The sequence below is a fragment of the Wyeomyia smithii genome, chromosome 3 (assembly GCF_029784165.1).
Source record: "Wyeomyia smithii strain HCP4-BCI-WySm-NY-G18 chromosome 3, ASM2978416v1, whole genome shotgun sequence".
Lineage (NCBI taxonomy): Eukaryota > Metazoa > Arthropoda > Insecta > Diptera > Culicidae > Wyeomyia > Wyeomyia smithii.
Window position 1 is genome coordinate 27,939,714 of NC_073696.1, and position 20,975 is coordinate 27,960,688.

At 39.5% G+C, this 20,975-nt stretch overlaps 5 protein-coding genes across 5 annotated transcripts; 2 read left to right on the forward strand and 3 right to left on the reverse strand.

Annotated features, from left to right (window-relative positions):
* Positions 1-2,306: 2,306 nt before the first annotated feature.
* LOC129726974 (uncharacterized) lies at positions 2,307-3,013 on the forward strand. The gene is made up of 2 exons (XM_055684299.1): positions 2,307-2,357; positions 2,427-3,013. Exons 1-2 carry the CDS (start codon positions 2,352-2,354, stop codon positions 2,901-2,903), a joined length of 483 nt encoding a protein of 160 aa, XP_055540274.1. The 5' UTR covers positions 2,307-2,351; the 3' UTR covers positions 2,904-3,013.
* A 310-nt stretch (positions 3,014-3,323) lies between these two features.
* Positions 3,324-3,902, reverse strand: LOC129726976 (adult cuticle protein 1-like). Its single transcript, XM_055684301.1, has 2 exons — positions 3,847-3,902; positions 3,324-3,783 (listed from the first exon to the last, which is right to left on the reverse strand). Exons 1-2 carry the CDS (start codon positions 3,850-3,852, stop codon positions 3,361-3,363), a joined length of 429 nt encoding a protein of 142 aa, XP_055540276.1. The 5' UTR covers positions 3,853-3,902; the 3' UTR covers positions 3,324-3,360.
* An 11,012-nt stretch (positions 3,903-14,914) lies between these two features.
* LOC129726979 (adult cuticle protein 1-like) lies at positions 14,915-15,540 on the reverse strand. Its single transcript, XM_055684303.1, has 2 exons — positions 15,462-15,540; positions 14,915-15,397 (listed from the first exon to the last, which is right to left on the reverse strand). The coding sequence occupies exons 1-2, from the start codon at positions 15,465-15,467 to the stop codon at positions 14,999-15,001; spliced, it is 405 nt and encodes a 134-aa protein (XP_055540278.1). The 5' UTR covers positions 15,468-15,540; the 3' UTR covers positions 14,915-14,998.
* Positions 15,541-17,504: 1,964 nt separating this feature from the next.
* On the reverse strand, positions 17,505-18,223 carry LOC129726978 (adult cuticle protein 1-like). Its single transcript, XM_055684302.1, has 2 exons — positions 18,168-18,223; positions 17,505-18,105 (listed from the first exon to the last, which is right to left on the reverse strand). Exons 1-2 carry the CDS (start codon positions 18,171-18,173, stop codon positions 17,689-17,691), a joined length of 423 nt encoding a protein of 140 aa, XP_055540277.1. The 5' UTR covers positions 18,174-18,223; the 3' UTR covers positions 17,505-17,688.
* Positions 18,224-18,884: 661 nt separating this feature from the next.
* Positions 18,885-19,662, forward strand: LOC129726975 (adult cuticle protein 1-like). Its single transcript, XM_055684300.1, has 2 exons — positions 18,885-18,939; positions 19,002-19,662. Exons 1-2 carry the CDS (start codon positions 18,934-18,936, stop codon positions 19,431-19,433), a joined length of 438 nt encoding a protein of 145 aa, XP_055540275.1. The 5' UTR covers positions 18,885-18,933; the 3' UTR covers positions 19,434-19,662.
* Positions 19,663-20,975: the final 1,313 nt, after the last annotated feature.

Below are 20,975 nucleotides of genomic sequence, written 5' to 3' on the forward strand. Positions count from 1 at the left end.
ACAAACTTTTGTTCCACTAACTGATTAGTACACGTTTTTAAGACGTTATTGAGAACATCGGTTTTATGATCAAGGCACCCCGATAATGGGAAATCCACGTTTCTCGCGACAGGATCCGAAACCTTTCGTTTCGAGTAATTTTTCCAACACTTTAGTTTAACTAAATTATCATCACTGTTTATACTCTGATTTACAGTAATCACAAGAGTCTCATGATCGTTTATTTTCAATTCAGAATTTACTGCAGCGCGAACAGAATCAAAGTTTGTATAAACATGATCAATTAAAGTTTTACTGTGTCTAGAAATACGCGTATACTCAGTAACAACTTGTTTTAAATTGCAAAACTCTATTAATCTCTTCAAATGGCTCGAATTAAAGCTATCACGCCAGTTTATGTTAAAGTCACCAGCAATCACGTTAAATTTGCGGCTATCCACAAAAAACTCAAACCAGTTTTCTAGTATTTGCAAAAATCGCTGATCACTAGAACTAGGGGAATGATAAACTACACCATAGTTACCAACCTTCATGCCTCGGTCCACTGTTATGCCCATAATCCACACAACCACACAACCACGAATATTATCGAAAAAAAAAAAACGCAGCACCGAGCGAAACAAAATGAATCCTACACGGCTATGGACCATTTTACGAGACGTTTTAGAACTTAATCCAAGAATAAAATTTTGACGGAAAACACGGAACAGCTGACACAACGCAGGTACAAGCTACCAGTTCGTAAAATGGCCTATACACGTCCAAGTATGATGACAGTTCTACAAGGTATGCTACATTTTTGTCAATCCACGCACACAAACAAATCTCGTTATGAAAAATTTCGCGTTTTGTATGGAACTCGGAACATTTTTGGAAATTTCTCGTTTTATGTTGTTTTATATTTGATTTTTTTGGTTGGAGAGTGAAGCTTCAGTTGAAACACACTAGAAATTGATATTAATTTAGATTTAGTGTGAAAAATTGCGACGATATGTCGAAATAAAATATATAAAAATGCTACATTTCTAATAGTTGGAGCATAATCTTGGTCATTGTCATAGCTCATGACTTTTGTTACTGTATGAAACATAAGCGACTCTATTTAGAAGCGCTATTAGAGTACAAGAAAATAACGAAAAGTGCAAAAAGGTTACCGGCAAATTTATGAAAACAGCCTATTTTACCTGAACCGCAGCATGTTTATGTATTCCCCACAAATAAAACATGTTTCAACATCATTCCTATAACTTTTCAGGAAAGTATGTTTTATAAGTTTAGTTTAAAATGCAAAATCATTTCAAATTTCATACAGAATTGGAAAAAGTTCATAACGATCACTAATGCTAATGCATCGACGTGAATTGCATACCTTGTAGAACTGTCATCATACTTGGTATACACGTTTGCCACTGTACGGAAAATGTCACTTATTTCTATAAGCAAACGCATTGAAAATGTATGGAGATAAAAAAAGCAGGATAAATCACGACATTGCAATCCACACACGCGACATTTTTCTACACTTTCAGTGCGGCGTAAAATAGGGCTTCGAATATTTTTCACTGGGTATATGGGTATTAAAATCGTTGCATATTCGTACGCTTCTACAGCCCTCAGCAATCACTCATACCAAACACACGAGTTTCAGCAAAAAACTGGCGAAAAAACACTTGAAATGTAAACTTTGACTAAGCAGACAATTTACACGTGCTGACGGTAGCTGTGCTGCCAGAGCCTCCATAATTCAAGGCCCAACTTATAAGATACAAAGTCTCTTCATGGTTCAATATCAATATGTGGTAAAATTTTTAATTCAATGTTCCGTGCTTAAACTCTATGGTTGTCAATGTAAATAATAATCAGGTAGTGCTAGAGAAACGACTCTACGTTTTTGCATAAGCGCTTATGATTGAAGTTGTGATCTTGTATTTATCACGAGTCCATTGATGATCCACCTTTATCGTTGGTCAACCAGCTGCAGTGCTAGAATTACATGATAAGTGTGTCCGGAGTTGTTTTATCTTCTAAGAACAAGTGAACATTACCGGCTTGGTAACTTCTGGGCGTATAATCGGCGTAAGGCGTGCCGTGAGCGAAAAGCATTTGAATATTTACCCCTTATTTGTGCCGGCTCGGTTGACTTTATTTCTCCGACTGGTTCAGCTTAGGTTTCCTTGTCGCGGCTGCGTAACGCCTCCATATTGCCACCGGTTGGCCGGACATTCTGGGATTAATTGTTGCGCCGACCGATCGGGGCCGATTGGTGTGACTGATAAACTCTATAAAAGAACGCACGTCTATTGGTAACGCGCAATCAAAGAGTGATTGTCGGTGGAAAAGTGAAAATCGAGATGAAGGTAATTTGGTAGTGAATTTATCGTGATAATGGTGCGAAATTCAAGCGGGATTCTTAATTCTCTGTGCAGGTCGCTCTGGTGGCTTTTTTGCTGGCCCTAGGCGTCGTCGTCCAGGGATCGTATCATCCCTTATATCCCGGATACAATCCGTTCGCAGCGCTGCAAGCATTAGGCTTGTACAATCCGTTCGTCCCTCTTGCGCCGCAAGTTCCATTCTCCGGCACGTACGCGTATCACGATGGCATACGGCCAACGGTAGTGCAAGCCAACAACGGCGGTTATCGGTTCCCGTATGGTGTTCCCAGTCCGGTGCGATATTCGTGGCATCCGTGGACTGCTCCAGTGGCGGCACCTGTGGTACCACCAGCGGCTGTCGCTAGCTATCATTATCTCGGCCATGCCGGTTATCCACTGTTGCCGCAGAAGACGGTGATTCAGGCTAATCTTGGTAGTAAGTCAGATCCGTGGAAATATGGCGCCTTCTATGGAACCGGAATCTACGGTGTTGGATTTAATAATTACATTCCAGTGGTCAGGTTATCCTGATTATGCTGTTTGAGGCCTAGGCATTGTGGATTTCATGCTCGGAGTAAACATCAGTGATTGGTCTGAAATACAGCAGTTTGATTAACATTGCAAAGTGGTGTCTTTATTGAAAACAATGTCTTATTCTTAGAATAGCTGATCTCATAGAAGGTGGAAGTCAGCTTTTGTGTCTATATGTAGGAAATCTGTGATATGTTGGTATATTTAAATTGAATGTGAGTATTATTTTATCATCACCAGAGTTGAAAAGGTTTTTTTGAAAGCTGTTTCTGCAAATCACGAATGTTTTTTGACAACTTTCAATATTTTTTTTAAGAATCACTAGATTATGCATTTCGGGTTATCGAGTGGAAAAAATGTTTTCAATAATCAACTTAATAAATGTATTCAAAGAGTTCCGACCAGTATCACATATCCATTCGTATTTACAAACCCAGCGTGGAGCATCTTCGGCCACTTACCAGGTTCCAGGAGCCGCAGCCAGATTCAGTGACTTCTGGTTGAGGACATGTCCAATAAGAGGAGCCTTGTGGATTGCTCCCCGGTTGGCAGCAACGTACGAAGCGGCATGTTGAACTGGGGTAACCACAGCACCGTGGTTCCAGTGAGCGCCATAGGCTACGGCAGGAGCACCCCAGTGACCATCCCAGCTGTTGTAGGCAACGGCAGCCGGTGCGTATCCCCAATGGTTGTTGTAAGCGTTGGCATAGGCCCAGCTGTGATGATCATTCGACTGCACGACGGTTGGTCCTCCGTGATGGGCAGCGTATGTTACTACGGGGGCTGCAGCATATCCGTAATGACCTCCGTAGACCGCTGGGGCGTACGACGCTTCGGCGATGACTGCCATCAGGGCAACCATGACTGTAGCTGCGATACACTGTCAAGACGAAACATATAGTTAAAAATATTTTTTATTTTTGAAAATAACCCAAAATAGTACCTTCATGATTGGTTTTCAGAAATTTGCACTGAACAAGTTGGCAAGTTGAACGCTGATCGGATTGTGATTGAAGTTGGTGAAACATCGACAATTTATAGTGCCTCATTTTGGTCTATTTTGGTGGTGCGTTGCCTTTCACAAATCTAGCAAGCGGAAACATGCGAAGATTCTGTCGATTCTTGCGGTCGAACTAAAAAACCGTTAAGGCCAAATTCAGGACTCGCAAGGTGTCAAACAAATGAAGGTGTTTTTTCTGCAATCATGAAATTCCTATCAGTTTAACAGTTTGTTATATCAGTTTAGTACAATTGATTGAAACTGGTTGCTACCTGATTTAGAAGTCGAGCGCGGTTCAAAAGGAAAAACGAAATTAGACCGCACCCCTTTTTTATTTTGGTACGCAAGTTTTTGCCGATGCGTAGCTAATTTGAGCGGTGGTTTCATGACAGCTGCATAAAACAAATGGAAGCGCTTTTTTTCTTCAAAGAGTAATAGTCGCTTGGTCAGTTTACAGTCAGTTGCGTATTTTTGTTGTTGTTGCTCTCGATAGCCGATCACTATGAAAATAGACGCCTTAATTCGGGAACAAATTGCTGATAGGAGTAAATACACAGCTACTGACAAACTTCCACTCTTACAGATGTGTAAATTCATAACTTACCCCACAATTCTGTTTATACATAGTGTTTCAATAATAAAACTGTAAATAAATTACGCATTCTCATATTTTTGTTCAGTATTATGTTTTTCAAATGAATATGGTGGCTGTGGCTAAAAACATTATGATCCTACCTGCTGATCGAAAATATTTAGGCAAGCCGATCATGAAATCTTGTAGTTAAACCATAAACTTTATTACTGAAAACTATTTCCCTACAATGCTGAGTACTTCTTCAGTTATCAAATAGATATGTAACAATTTGCATCATTAGTTCCACGATGTGGAACAGGAAAATCCGTGATAGATCCTAATTAGAATATAAAAATAGTGAATGTAAATGAAGCCCCTGCTGCGTGGATAGGAATAAACTTTAGACAAAAACATCGAAAAATGGTCAATATAATAAACACATTGTTAGAAAATTTATCTGGCTCACAAAACAAATTGAGGTTATTGAAAAATGTACGAAGCAATTGGGGAACAACCAAATAGCACTCTGTGGTCTCTCTCCAACAGTCGAATAAAACAAAATAACACGAGCTACCGAAAACATCCTAAACTTATCCAGCTGAAAATCTCATAGATTGAATTTTATTCCACGAGTTGAATATACAAATCTGTATTCTTAAATGTTCTTGTTTTACGAGTTAAGAAATATTTACTACTAGTTGGCCCGTAGTGGCTAGCCGCTTTCAAATGCATTTTAAACTGTTAAGAGTTGGTTTTTAATCTAAAATGAATTTTTTTTTGAGATATCAAGTTGAAGTTCAATATGTAACTAAGACACTATCGACAATTCGATGCAGATGGCCAGCGCTGGTTTAAAACTTAATTAATTATCTAACTGCGATAAATCCTTCGTTCAGTAGATCGTGGATTGATTGCTTACTCGAAAACGAATCTGCATCTCGCTTCTTATACGGATCCACTGCATAGCTGTTTTCTCCAATATCTTTTTAAGACTTTTTCTCCATTATTCGATTATTTTCGAAAAATTGTTTTCTAACGATTTAATTTTTATTTTTAATTTCATAACTTGAATAATAGTTCATTTTCTCAATTGTTTGATGTTACATATATTATATTCAAACTAAACTTACAAAATAACTAAAAATGAATGTGATTGAAAAAAAATAACAATTTACAAAAACCATTGCTCATGAAAAAATACTGGATTGCCAAAAAAAATATTCACACATGCAAAAGTTTGACTCTGCAATTTGTTATTACCAATAGCAAAGATTGGAATAACGAAGAACTGTCCTTTTTTAATCATTGATGGGTAGTTCAAATCCCTCTCTAATACTCCGATATAACTTCACACATGATAAATGACGCGCATGAAACATCTATCATCTGCGTTCCATCACAGAAACCTTTTATAGTGTTGCGTAACAACATAACAATCCTCATCCCATTACCACCACTTTTGTCTACTTCTTTGTTTTCGTCTTCTTCTACATAAGCAAACAAATATTATTTGATAAAAAAAAAAAAGTTGGCTTACTGTAGCGCATTTGCAGGATAGTAGATAAACCTATGTTTAATTTTTAAAACTTTGAAAATTTTATGTCGATATATCAAAATATCTTAAATCAAAACTGTTGATCAAATTTTACATAATGTTCAAAAATAATGGCCAATAGCCTAACCCGATCCCGGCGGAGAGAAATCAGTTTTTACCCCAAAAAATGAACTTCATCAACTATAAACATAACTAACACAAACTGTATTGCACATTCAAGATCAATCTGTACCTTACTGAATAATTCCATCGTGAAAATTTTCAAGTAGAATTGTTGAACTTGAATCAAAGTTTGAATGTCTCTCGTCGGGAATGGGTTTATCTTATACTCTATGTTTTTTTGAAACAGCTAAAATTTTCACGTATCAGCAAAATAATTATCCCTTTCTCCGTGCGTGCGTGAACGTCGTAGTATACTTAAAGAATTAATTTAGGGTACAATATGTGCAGCATGTCTTGTGAAGGTTAAATGTCTTTTCTATTTTTAAAAATATCGAAAAAAAATATATTGCTTTATCTTTGAGTAAAACTTCTTTAGAACATTTTTGTAAATTTTGTTAATGCTTTGCGTAATAGGGAGAAAGTTGGATAGATTTCAAGTGCGGCTTGTCACGCGCCATAAGCTAAACTTGAAACTCGATATGATGTTTTGCATAAAATGGCTTTGGCGAGTTACAGCTGGTTTTCTTCAACTTTTTATAAATGTTCGTTATTAACGTTATTCGTCTTAACGTGTTATTGTCGTTTGGTTGGATGTAGGCGGAAGGGAATAGGATTAAACTGGGGCGTTGATGGATTTCAGGAAAACGTATATAAGGGACATGTAGGATAGGTCACGGCTCGCCAAGACATCACGAACAGGAACAGCCGGCTGCCTACCTTCGGCCTGTAGGGAAGCTACTAATCTAGACCTGGCGTCACGGTGTACAGGGCATGACCAAACAACGTGCTCTATGTCGTGATAACCTTCACCACAGGCACAGATACCACTCTCCCCGAGCCCAACACGACGGAGATGCGCGTCAAATCTATAGTGATTGGACATAAGCCGGGACATCACGCAAATGAAATCCCGACCTACATCCAACCCCTTGAACCACGGGTTCGTCGATACTTTGGGGATTATGGAATGTAACCACCTTCCCAATTCCCCTCTGGTCCAAGCATTTTGCCAACTGATGATCGTATTCTGACGTACAAGTGCGAAAAATTCATTAAAAGCAATTGGTCTTTCATAAATATCACCGTTTGTTGCGCCCACCTTAGCCAAAGAGTCCGCTTTCTCATCGCCCGGTATCGAGCAGTGAGAAGGGACCCACGCTAAGGTAATCTGAAACGATTTTTCGGATAAAGCACTCAGATGTTCCCGTATTTTCCCCAGGAAATACGGAGAGTGCTTAACATCTTTCATCGATCGGAGAGCCTCAATGCAACTGAGACTGTCCGTAAAGATGAAATAATGGTCCGTGGGCATTTTTTCGATAATCCCTAGGGTGTACTTAATTGCAGCCAATTCTGCGACGTAAACAGAAGCAGGATTATCGAGCTTATGGGAGACGGTTAAATTGTTATTGAAAATACCGAAGCCAGAGGACCCATCAAGAAGTGTTCCGTCAGTGTAGAACATATTGTCGCAGTTGATGTTTCGATATTTATTGGAAAATATTTTAGGGATCTGCTGCACGCGTAAATGATCCGGGATTCCACGAGTTTCTTCTATCATGGATGTATCGAAAAACACAGTAGAATCAGAAGTATTTGATAAGTCGACACGATTTGGAATATTCGAAGAAGGGTTAATATTATGGGACATGTGATGGAAATACAACGTCATAAAACGGGTTTGAGAATTAAGTTCGATTAACCTTTCAAAATTTTCAATCACGGGACGGTTCAAGACCTCACATTTGAGAGGAATACGAGAAGACAGGCTCCAGAAGCGGTTTTTCAATGGTAGTACTCCAGCTAAGACCTCCAAACTCATCGTATGGGTCGACTGCATGCAACCCAAGGCGATACGCAAACAACGATAATGTATTCGCTCCAGTTTAATCAAATGTGTGTTTGCTGCGGAGCGGAAGCAGAAACACCCGTATTCAATAACAGACAATATCGTTGTTTGGTAAAGCCTTATAAGGTCTCCTGGAAAGGCTCCCCACCATTGTCCGGTTATTGTACGAAGAAAATTCACTCTTTGTTGACATTTTTTCATCAGATACCTCACGTGACAACCCCAGGTGCCTTTAGAGTCGAACCAAATACCAAGATATTTGTGTACCAAAACCTGAGAAATCGTTTTACCCATGAATTGTGTTTGAAGCTGAGCAGGTTCATACTTCCTAGAAAAAACTACTATCTCAGTCTTCTCCGGAGAGAATTCGATACCTAGCTGTAAAGCCCAAGCAGACAAATTGTCCCAGGTATCTTGCAATGGTCCTTGCAAATCGGCAGCTTTGGCTCCTGTAACAGAGATTACACTGTCGTCTGCAAGTTGTCTTATCGTGCATGAATTTGCCAGACATTCGTCGATGTCATTTACATAAAAGTTGTAAAGAAGGGGGCTTAAACATGAGCCCTGGGGAAGACCCATGTAGCTAATGCGAAAAGTTGCCAAATCGCCGTGCGTAAAATGCATGTGCTTTTCGGACAACAAATTGTGCAAAAAATTGTTTAAAATTGGAGAAAATCCTTGTCGGTGAAGTTTGCCCGAAAGAATGTCAATAGAAACGGAATCAAAAGCCCCCTTAATGTCCAAGAACGCAGACGCCATTTGTTCTTTGCGAGCATACGCCAGCTGAATATCTGTTGAAAGCAGCGCAAGACAATCATTCGTCCCTTTGGCACGGCGGAAGCCAAATTGAGTATCCGATAGTAGGCCATTTGATTCGACCCAATGGTCTAAACGACGGAGTATCATTTTTTCCATCAATTTCCGGATACAGGATAGCATTGCAATCGGCCTATAAGAGTTGTGATCAGAAGCTGGTTTCCCTGGTTTTTGGATGGCGATCACCTTCACTCGCCTCCAATCCTGCGGTACAATGTTTTGCTCCAGGAACTTATTGAACAAGTTCAACAAGCGCCTCTTGGCATTGCCGGGTAGATTCTTCAACAAGTTGAATTTGATTCTATCTAACCCAGGCGCGTTATTGTTACAGGACAGGAGGGCAACTGAATATTCTGCCATCGTAAAAGGTGATTCTATCGCGTCGTGGCCCGGAGACGCATCGCGAACAATGTTTTGCTCAGGAACAGAGTCCGGACATACTTTCCTGGCAAAATCAAATATCCACCTACTTGAAGACTCCTCGCTTTCGTTGACCGTTACGCGATTCCGCATTCTTCGGGCTGTGTTCCAAAGAGTGCTCATCGATGTCTCCCTCGACGTCTCGTTCACGAACCGACGCCAATATCCGCGTTTCTTTGCTTTAGCCAAACTTTTAAGCTTGGTATCAAGCTCCGAATACCGTAAATAGTCGCCAGGTATACCTCCCTTCTGGTAGGCCAAAAACGCGTCGGATCTTTGCGTGTAGACATCGGAGCACTCTTGGTCCCACCACGGAGTGGGAGGCCGTTCTTTAATCGTTACGCCAGGATATTTCTTCGTTTGGGCTTGCAACGCGGCGTCGAGAATCAAGCCCGCGAGGAGGTTGTATTCTTCAAGTGGTGGATGATGTTGAATCGAATCGACCGCTTTTGAAATCATTTCCTCGTATAACTTCCAATCGACATTTCGTGTGAGGTCATACGGAATGTCAATTGGTCGCATGCGAGTTGACCCGTTAGTAATTGAAATAAGAATAGGCAGATGGTCGCTACCGTGAGGATCGAGGATTACCTTCCATGTGCAATCCAACCGTAGCGACGTCGAACATAAGGATAGATCCAAAGCGCTTGGGCGCGCTGGAGGTTTCGGGATACGTGTCATTTCGCCGTTGTTTAAAATAGTCATGTCGAAGTCATCGCAAAGGTTATAGATTAAAGAGGAGCGGTTATCATTGTAAGGGGAACCCCAAGCCACGCCATGAGAGTTGAAGTCTCCCAAAATCAAACGTGGCGAGGGAAGAAGTTCTATTAAATCAAAGAGCAGCCGTTGCCCAACCTGTGCTCTGGGAGGAATATATATTGAGGCAATACAAAGCTCTTTACCTTGTATTGTCATTTGACATGCGACAACTTCGATGCCTGGAATCGAGGGGAGGTTAATACGATAGATAGAATAGCACTTTTTAATCCCTAAAAGTACTCCTCCATATGGGGTGTCTCGATCAAGGCGAATAATATTAAAATCATGGAAGTTGAGATCAATATTTGAAGTAAGCCAAGTTTCACAAAGGGAAAATGCATCGCATTTGTTTCTATTTATTAAAACTTTAAATGAATCCATTTTTGGTAAAATACTTCTACAATTCCACTGTAAGACAGAGATAGAATCCTTCATATACGCAGTTGAATTAGGCATCGAAGGATACAATCACTGCAAGGAGGGGCCATTGGGCAGTCAACTGCTTCAAAAATGATCTAACTGTTGGGAGAAATGCTGTAAGAAAAAATTTTAATTGGATCAGGTATATTGAAAGTTTCAAAAATCCAGTCCACAATGTCAGAAAATTTCACTAATCCAGAGTTTGTTTCATCAACTGGATGTGCAAAAGGAACAACTGAGGTTTTAGATGTTCCTGGCAGTGCTGGGAACTCCTTCTGAGACTTTAAATTTGCAAGCCCAGGAGGAGTTTGCTGCGGTTTTTCCGCAGCACTGTTTGGTTTGCTTGTAACTTTCATTTCACTTTGAGAATTCTTAGGACCTTTTCTGGGAAGTTTAGGAGAGGAAATATTTTTCCTCTTTCTAGACTCCCCAGGATTGGCGTAAGATGTTCCCGCTGGTGAATCGTCAGAATCGGTTTCATCAGAGGACAACAGATCATAAGGGTTTGATGTAATGGGAGAAGTGGTAACGGTCTTCTTCAGCATCTCAGCGTAAGAACGCTTCGAACGCTCTTTGAGAGACCTCTTTATTTTATCCCTCCGCTGCATGTACACCGCACATGTCGAGAGCTCATGCTGACTCTCCCCACAGTGAATGCATTTTTCAGCATTTTTACTGCAGGAATCATCCGCATGATTCTCCCCACACTTGCCACAACGTGCCTTATTGCAGCAGTAGGCGGTGGTGTGGCCTAACTGCTTACAATTCAGGCAGTTCATGACGCGAGGCACATATAATCGCACAGGGAGACGAACCCGGTGGATCGAGACGTGGCTTGGTAGCGCTGACCCGGCGAACGTAACTCGAAACGAGTCTGACGGGGTGTATACTGTTTTGCCACCGATGATCGATGCTGACCGCAATTGCTTGCAGTCGAGCACCTTTACATCGGGACAGGTTTTGTTTTTAAAGCACCCTTTGGCACTTTGCAGTATACACTCGACGGACAGACTCGAATCGGTTATGACACCGTCGATCTCCACGTCTCGTGCGGGTATGTAAACGCGATACTCGCGTGTGAAGAGCTCAGAGCAAGCTATATCATTGGCCTCTTTCAGGTTACTGACCACGACACGGAGCTTGTTAGGCCGGACCTTGGAAATTTCGGTCACGCCCTTGTACTCCTTCGTCAGGTCTTTAGAAATCTGCAAGAGGTTCAACTGTTTCGATTTCGGTCCCGCCTTTGGCCGAAAATAGACAGTATAGCTGCCCTGGGCTCCGTCTGGGTAAAGCCTGGGGCGAGGGGGGACTGAAGAATGAACAGGGGAGGGGGTAACAGAAGGGTCAGAGTCAGAGGGGTTCGGGGATGGTGGCGCGGGAGGCGAGGGATCTACATCCATCCCGCTAAGTCTAGCGCACTAGCGCCGACAAGAGCATGTACCTTTTTACTTCTCCCTTCCAGTAAGGTTCGAAGTTGCAGCCGTTACAGCCAGCAGCACCAATACAGCAGCACCAAACAGCCACCAGCAGCGAGCCAGGTGTGGGATCACTCCACACAGCGATACAACTCACTGTCAACTGATGGCTTCTTCGTTTTCCTCTTTTGTGTCCCGTCACGATGCGAAACAGTTGCACAAAGGCGCGACCTTGAGCCCGGATTTATTTCACTTGACCAGGCAAACAATGCCAACACTTGTTCACACGTCTTTTGTTTTATATTCTATCGGAGCGATCACCGATCACACGTCCGATACTGATGCGTGTTCGGCACAGAATGAATCTATCAGGTTGTTTTACACTGAAAAAATAATATACCTTAGTATTAGTTTGCATTTTCATTTTTTATTTTTGAGAATAACTTTTTTTCCTTAAATATGCTCAAGTTGCGATGTATGAACGAAATGTAGCCAACAATGTTGTCTTTCACCAAAAAATTTTTTTTTAAATCGATGTTTTGTGTTTAAATTGCAGTTTTTTTAGTGCAGGACTTGATATATAATTTATCCATATTTTTTTATGAAAATTCAGACAATTTCCTAAAAGTTACTTATAGAACACTTTTTGTAGAATTTACCGTTTTTGAATTATATTGATTTACAAAAAATCGGCAAAAAAAGTTTCGCCCTTTTCAGGAGACAGTCTATACTAATTTTGAAAAAAAGTAAGTATGCAGAGATGCTTATTTAGGTGATGTCTTCACACCCAAAAAGTTTCAACCAATTCGGAGAGGGTGCTGCCAATCTTTGAGACGATTTGGGATGAAATCCCTCAATATGCTAAGCTCAACGTAATACAAATATTTAATACAAGTTACTGACACTGATAATCATATTCATTTCCTTAAAGATGAAAATGATTTTCAATTTTGACAATATATAAACGAATATGAACTTTGACTAAGGGATGAATACCAACAAATATGTTAATCGAAAATCAACTTTTCGTCTGTCTAGTGACCGTTGTCTAGCTACAATTTATGTTTGTGTATAGAAAAGACATTCGACGCCAAGGATGGCTTGATATCAGTTTGTTTGAGTTTTTAGGTGGTGATTTTTTTTTCAGCACTGAGTGGCGTAAACTAAAGTTTCTTTCTACTCTCTCTCTCTCACCCTCTCTTTCACTCTTTCTCACTTTCTCTCTCTCACTCGTTTTCTCACCTTTTCTCGCTTTCTCCCTCTCTCTTTTACTTTTCCTTCTCTCTCTCTCTCTCTCTCTCTTGTTTTCTCACCTTTTCTCGCTCTCTCGTTCTGTCTCTCTCTCTTTCTCTCTCTTTTATTTTTCATTCTGTAGTTCTCTCTTTCTCAGGCTTTTACTCTGAATTTTCTCTATCACTTTTTGTTTTTGTCAGCCTCTCTGTCTGCATCTTTTTATTTATTCTTTTCACTTTCTCTCTTTTCCTGTTCCTGCCTCTCTATTGGTTTCTCTTACCGTTGCTTCCTTTCTTTTTTATAGTTTCAACATAAAACATTTAATTTTTTAGGCATAATTGAAGCCTCGCAATTGGAACGAAAATTTCCTCTCTCTTTCCTTTTCTCTCTCTCTTCGTTTATATTCTGCTCTCTCTTTCCAATTTTTCCTCTCTTTTTCTCTTACTTATTATTTCGCTCCTTGTTTCATTCTCTGTCTTTCACTAACTCTCAGTTTCTCTTCTTCATTTGTTTCTTTCTTTATGTTTCATATTTTATAAAAGCAAAATAAAAGATATTTCAAGGATTTCAACGAACTCGAAACTAAATGTAAGTTTTCAAGTCCATATATTCTTGAGTTTTCATGATATTTATATTTATATTCGTTATTCTATTTCAATATAATAAAAATAAAACACTGTCCGTATGTCAGGAGTATATTCAAGAACGGATCAGCGGATCGGCGTGAATATTTGTATGTAGGGGTTTTTAGGGGCGGGGAAAGTTAATATACTGGTTTAAGACCCCGCCCCCTTACTAATCCTGAGTAAGAATCCCAACTCGGTGACGGAATCGTGAAAGGAATCGCAAATACGATCCGGAGGATTCCCACTCAGGATTCATATTCAAGAATCCTAGAGCCATATACAGGGCATTCCAGAGGATTCTTTTTTCAGGAATCCTTTTCAACACGCTCACGAATCCAATGTGAAGAATCCTAGAGAATCTATGCGAATCGTATGTGTTCGTCCTGGGCCGTCTCTGGAAGGGAGAGTGAAACACAAATTTCTGCAGAATTGAAGAACTAATCAAGCAAATGGAACCAAATTCAACAAATGAGGGTTTTGAGAAGAAAGAAATATTTCTACGGTGGTTTGACTCCTTTGAAAGGGGAACCTTCCAAACAAGTTAAACAAATATTTCTGTAAAATTCAGGATTTAATCAAGCAAATGACACCAAATTTGACATGAAGAGGTTTTAGGGCGCAAGACATATTTTTATGGTGGTTTGATACTCTTCCCTCCTCTGGAAGGAGGGCCTCTCATATGAATGAAACACAAATTTCTACATAGCTCTAGAACTAGTCAAGCAAATGGAACCAAATTTGGAATGTGAGAATTCAAGAGTCTGATTTGACATCCCTCCATACTCATGAAAACGGGGGAGAGTCCAACGCACATGAATCACATGTTTCAAGCATTTTTTTTTCGGAAAACTGCTTAAAATGATTAAGATGATACCCAGAGGCCAGAAATTAGGTCCACTGCCATTTTGAAATCCAAGATGGCGATTTCTGCTTATCGGTCATTTGATATACAGGTCATTTTATGATATCAGTTCATCATGTTGATTATTGATTGGTCTAGGGCACACCTTTCTGTTCTCGCTCATTTTAAGCATTCTCGAAAAATTACATACACTGTCTGCTTCACTAAACTCAAAATGTGGTCATGATATGACTGTTTTATAAATTGAAAATAACTTGTTTTTCTTGTGAGTCATTAAACTATGCATTTCGGATTTTCGCGTAATAAAAAAAATATTGCTGTTAGTTTTGAAATAAAGAAATTTATTCAAAACGTTCCAACCAGTCCCACATGCCCCACGTATTTACAAATCCAATTGCGGCCATTTACCAGGTTCCAGGAGCCGGAGCCAAGTTCAGTGACTTCTGGTTGAGAACATGTCCAACAAGAGGCGCCTTGTGGACTGCTCCCCGGTTGGCAGCGACGTACGAAGCGGCATGTTGAACTGGTGCAACCACAGCACCGTTCCACTGGTTCCAGTGAGCACCACCATAGGCTACGGCAGGAGCACCCCAGTGACCATCCCAGCTGTTGTAGGCAACGGCAGCCGGTGCGTATCCCCAATGGTTGTTGTAAGCGTTGGCGTAGGACCAGCCGTGATGATCGTTGGCATAAGTTACTACGGGGGCTGCAGCATATCCGTAATGACCTCCGTAGACCGCTGGGGCGTACGATGCTTCGGTGATGACTGCCATGAGGGCAACCATGACTGTTGCTGCGATACACTGTCAGGACAAAATATTTAATTTTTTTATATTTCCTATTATTATAAATGTTACAAAATTCTACCTTCATGATTGGTTTTCAGAAATTTGCACTAAGCAAGTTGGCAAGTTGAACGCTGATCGAGTTGTGATTGAAGTTGGTGAAACATTCGACAATTTATAGTGCCCCATTTTGGCTCCTTTTGGCGGTGCGTTGCCTTTCACAAATCTGGTAGGCGGAAATAAATTCTGCAGATTTTTTTTGTCAAGGCATTTTTCATGACATGCACCGCTTTGCCGATGCGTAGCTAATTCGAGCGGTGGTTTTATGACATTTGCATAGTACTAATGGACGCACGTTATTTTATTTTAAAAATAATAGTTGCTTGGCCAGTTTGTGCACAACGGTTCGGGTGTTTCAATTATTTTAATCTTGATCTATCTCATTAGCATGCATGGGTGGAGAGCGGTGCTCCTGGATTTTGTTTTCTTTGAATACTAACCCAATTATCGTTCCAATTGGTGTACATAGGTACTAGAATATAAGACAGATTTGATCTATGAGTTTGATCAAAGTTGGGTTGCATTTTCAAAATTGTTCTTCACTGAACGACAATGATTTTTATCTCTGTTTGGTATGGGTAAAATATGTCACATATTATGATAATTTCTAAATATTTCACGACCAGTTTTGCCAAAGAGCTATTTTTACTTTGAATGCATATAAAAATATTGGCTCCCAGAATCTTCTCAATGAACACTGCATTCAAAACCAATAATTTTTAAATATTCACATACACATTACTATCATCGCTATCAACTAACAACGAATTACTCACTTTCTCGAATCCCAAATTTTCAACCAGTGTGCGAAACATTGCCAAATTATTCTCTAAATCTTTTTGATGCCAAAAACTAAATTGTGTTGTTTTGATAATATAATGCAACGAATCTATGCTTGTTGCCTAATATTCACGGACAAGGTAATAAAAAGGCGTATTTTTATCAAAAAAAAAAAACTTTAGTTTGTTGTATTTTATTTTGAAATAGCTCAGGAAAAAATGCATTTAGAAAGTTAGTCGCCAAGAGCTGATTTGAAATTGCTATTAAAGTTTTATTTCATCATTGGAACTCGATTATTCTCTAAAATATTATTTCTATTTATTCTAAATAGTTGAAATTGAAGAAAAACACTGGAACCTAACTTTTAATTTTCCTTACATATCTCCATCCTGGATTTATTTTCAGAAGGTTCGAAAAAATGACAAGTTCAAAAAAAATAATAATATAAGGGAAAAATTTAGCTCTTTTTTGTATTCAAATAGCTTTCAGTGTTTATTTAGTTTCTGAACATTAGTTGAAACCAACATGAAAAGGGATGTATTTTGTTAATTAATTAATAAAAGTTTTTCGATTTGAAATAATTTTCTGAATCGTTGAAAATTATTGGAAAGTAAGATTATAAGACATATTGATATTGCATATTGTTTCCAAAAATTTGACCTTCAATATAAAATTTTGTTTCATATTTTCCAACTGAACTTTTTATCAAAAGTTATAGTTTAAAGTTTCCTTATAAACAAAAAAAAGTGGAAAAATTTAAGTCCTCTCTTTTGTAAATTGACCTTTAGTGTTTTTTTTTATCCTTGTATTCAAAACTATTTTTTTTCACGATGTATGTTTTTTCCCAAAGGCATCATGCTTTCTTTACAATTCATTATCAGACAGTTTTTCTATGCCACCAAAGGTTTTTGAGCTACAATGCTTTAATAAAATCTATGCCTCTATGTCTTCAAATGCTCTTTTAGAAATTTACTCTAGATTGTGAAAAAATTGTCCTCCCTCGGAAAATACTCGATTTGTTAAGTCGAATAAGTGTGCAAAGTCTCATCTAAATGAAAAATGATCGATTGAATTCTTGCGTATACATATTTAGATCATTTGGCGTGATTCTGCTCTGTAAGCATTAATTTGCCATCAGCAGAGCTATCGACATTATAAATTATGCTACCCACTTTTAATTTATTTACCCATTTTAAAAAAATATAATCGTGCACATTAGAAGTTAAATAAAAATTCGTGTATTGAAGAAAGTTTTATTTTTGAATTAATTTTTTTGGTTTTGGTTTGAGAGTATTTTTGACAAGTTTCGATTTTTTCTTGAGATTCATTCAAATATTCATCCTAGGTCATCGCGTAATAAGAGAAACAATTATTTCATTATTCAACTAAGTAAATGTATTTAAATCTTTTCAACCCGCATCATATGTCCCACGTATCTACAAATCCAGAGTGGAAAATCTTCCGACCAATTACCAAGTTCCAGGAGCTGGAGCCAAATTCAGTGACTTCTGGTTGAGAACGTGTCCAACGAGAGGCGCCTTATGGACTGCTCCTCGGTTGGCAGCAACATACGAAGCGGCATGCTGAACTGGAGCCACAATGGCACCGTGGTTCCAGTGAGCATCACCATGATAGGCTAGAGCAGGAGCACCCCAGTGACCATCCCAGCTGTTGTAGGCAACGGCGGCCGGTGCGTATCCCCAATGATTGTTGTAAGCGTTGGCGTAGGCCCAGCTGTGATGATCGTTGGACTGGACGACGGTTGGTGCGGCGTATGTTACTACAGGGGCTGCAGCATATCCGTAATGGCCTCCGTAGACCGCTGGGGCGTACGATGCTTCGGCGATGACTGCCATGAGGGCAACCATGACTGTAGCTGCGATACACTGTAGGGCGAAACATTTAATTAATTATTTGCTCTATTTTTGAAAATAATCCCAAATTTTACCTTCATGATTTGTTTTTAGAAATTTGCACTAAGCAAGTTGGCAGGTTGAATGCTGATCGAGTTGTGATTGAATTTGGCGAAACACCGACAATTTATACTGCCTCATTTTGGCTTCTTTTGGTGGTGCGTTACCTTTCACAAATCAAGCAAGCGGAAGCAAGCACAGATCTTGCAGATTCTTACTACTGAAATCAAACCGTTTAGACCGACTTGAAACTGGTTGCAAACTGATTGGAAAATTGTTCGGTTCATATGGAAAAATGATTTTCTTATGGCACGCAATTTTTTTGTCGAGGAGCCGGTGTTTCGAGAACTTTGTTTCTTCAAAGAATGATAGTTGCTTGGCAAGTTTACTCGCGCATATTCTAATTGTTATTAGCGGTAGCTGATAACAATCAAAAGAAGTATTGTAACCCGGAAGCATATCGTTAGTTTAAGATAAATGTACAACTGATAAAATAATTTTAAATCTTGACGGTTTGTGAGTTAAATATTTTCTTAAACGAACATGAAACAGATTTAAAGCCGTTTGGACTGCCAAGCAAATAGATTGAATAACATGATAAATGTACTAAAATAAGCACAACTTAAAAAAATGCAAGCAATTGAATTGCTTCTAACTGATAGTTTTGTGAAAGGCTCCATTCCTATGGACAGTGATAGGACCCAAAACGGTGCTATAAATTGGCGATTTTTCGTCAACCTCAATCACAGTCTAACCAGTGCTCAAGTAGGCAACAACAGGTCAAGCTCCAAAAAAGTAAACATGAAGGTTTGTTGATGAGTTGTTTTTGAAAAACACAAAATTTAATAAAAATGTTTTCTCTTCTGAAGTGCATCGCAGTTGCAGTCATTGTTGCCCTCGCGGCGATCACCACCGAAGGATCGTACGTCCCAGCGCTCTACGCCGGTCATCACGGATACGCTGCCGTTGCCCCCGTAGTGACATACGCTGCCCATCACGGAGCACCAACCGTCGTTCAGTCCAATGATCATCACAGCTGGGCCTACGCTAACGCTCACGACAATCACTGGGGATACGCACCGGCCGCCGTTGCATACAACAGCTGGGATGGTCACTGGGGTGCTCCTGCTCTAGCCTATCATGGTGATGCTCACTGGAACCACGGTGCCGTTGTGGCCCCAGTTCATCATGCCGCTTCGTACGTCGCTGCCAACCGAGGAGCGGTTCACAAGGCTCCTCTAGTTGGACATGCTCTCAACCAGAAGTCGCTGAATCTTGCTCCGGCTCCTGGCACTTGGTAAAGAAAAAACGATCAACAAACGATGTGATAAAAATCTCGGCTTCTTTCTCGGTTATTTGTGGACATGTGACAGTTGTTGAATGATTTTAAACAAATTGATTCGCGATTTAATTTGAATGAGCTTCAATTATTTATTTCAAGATTTCCTGACAAATATGATTGTTCACCAATAGTGATAGTGAATATTTATTTTTGACAATGAAATAAAAATGAAATAGTATTGCAATTTATACTCAAGGAATTGTTGAATTTAATGTCTCTTTTCATCCGAAACATGGTCTTTCTTTAGTAGCTATAGCATTTTATTTGGAATGGTTGTGGACTAGCCCCAGAGCCGGATTTACGATTGTGGGGGCCCGGGGCCCAGTTTACAGTGGGGGCCTCGAAATAAAACAAAACCGTTTTTTCTATCGTACGAGTTAAATCGTATTGAAAAGTTACCAAAAATTTGTTAGAGTTTTTTTTGTTCAGAGAACTTATTAATTAAATAATCAACATTCAACTCTTTCAGAATATCGTACTCTCAACTTAAAAATGCTAAGTATAACAGCCTTTCATTTTTCATAGTCGTACGCAACCTATTTCCAATCATCTTCATCTTCATCTTCGAAAAAGACCTTTCTCCAGTTACGTTCGAGATCATTATGCCTTGTTTAGACTACGCCGCATATTTCCTGATATCGCCAGATGATATTGGATATCACTTCGGGTGTTCACTCTACAGTCAGATGATATGGTTTGACATTTACTTCGGTAATTGAAAAGAGAAGAAAACAAAAACAGGTCAAGGCAAAAACAAGACAACAAGAGCCATGTAATTAGGATAGAGATTTCAGCTAGTTGGCTCGCACCAATGTGAACTCTCATAAGCAATTGTCAAAATGCGCGGGATGATAAGAGTAAAAATATTTCCTTCCTTCTATTTCGCATGCAGAGCGAATTTCGAAATTTGTAGGGTTGCGTCGAATGTCTGTTGGTCGTGTTGCCAACCGCTGCAAATCTGGTTTTTATTGGTTTTCGAACATGATATCGATTGTATGGAATATCAGGTGATATGGATATGACATGGTGATATGGCCTCGACAGCACGAATGGCCCGATTTCGGGTAATAAGGAGTGTAGTGTGAACGGGGTATTAGGCTCAAATAAATCCTCAAATAAAATGATTTTTGGAGGCACTAAAGAGTTTTTGATTTTTTTCTTCTCCACTCCACTTTCGAGCTCCACTTTGATATACACGCGGGGTTTTGTGGCGATCGCACATTTTGAACAAATGTAATAATAAATTCGGTGCTTGCTTACTGTTTACAGCCAAACCTGGAATTCGAAAACTTTTTCTTGATATCTGAAAAAATTCTACCGCAATTTGAAAAAATTGCAATCCACAGGCAAAAATTTGCACACGATTTGAGAGAGACTGCGCAAATATAAGGCGCAAATATAAGCAATAATCTACAGAAACTAGGAAAAAACTACACACATCTGCAGGTCAATAAAATTTGCACACGGACAAGTAAGCTTATTTAGAGCGGGGGCCTAGTGT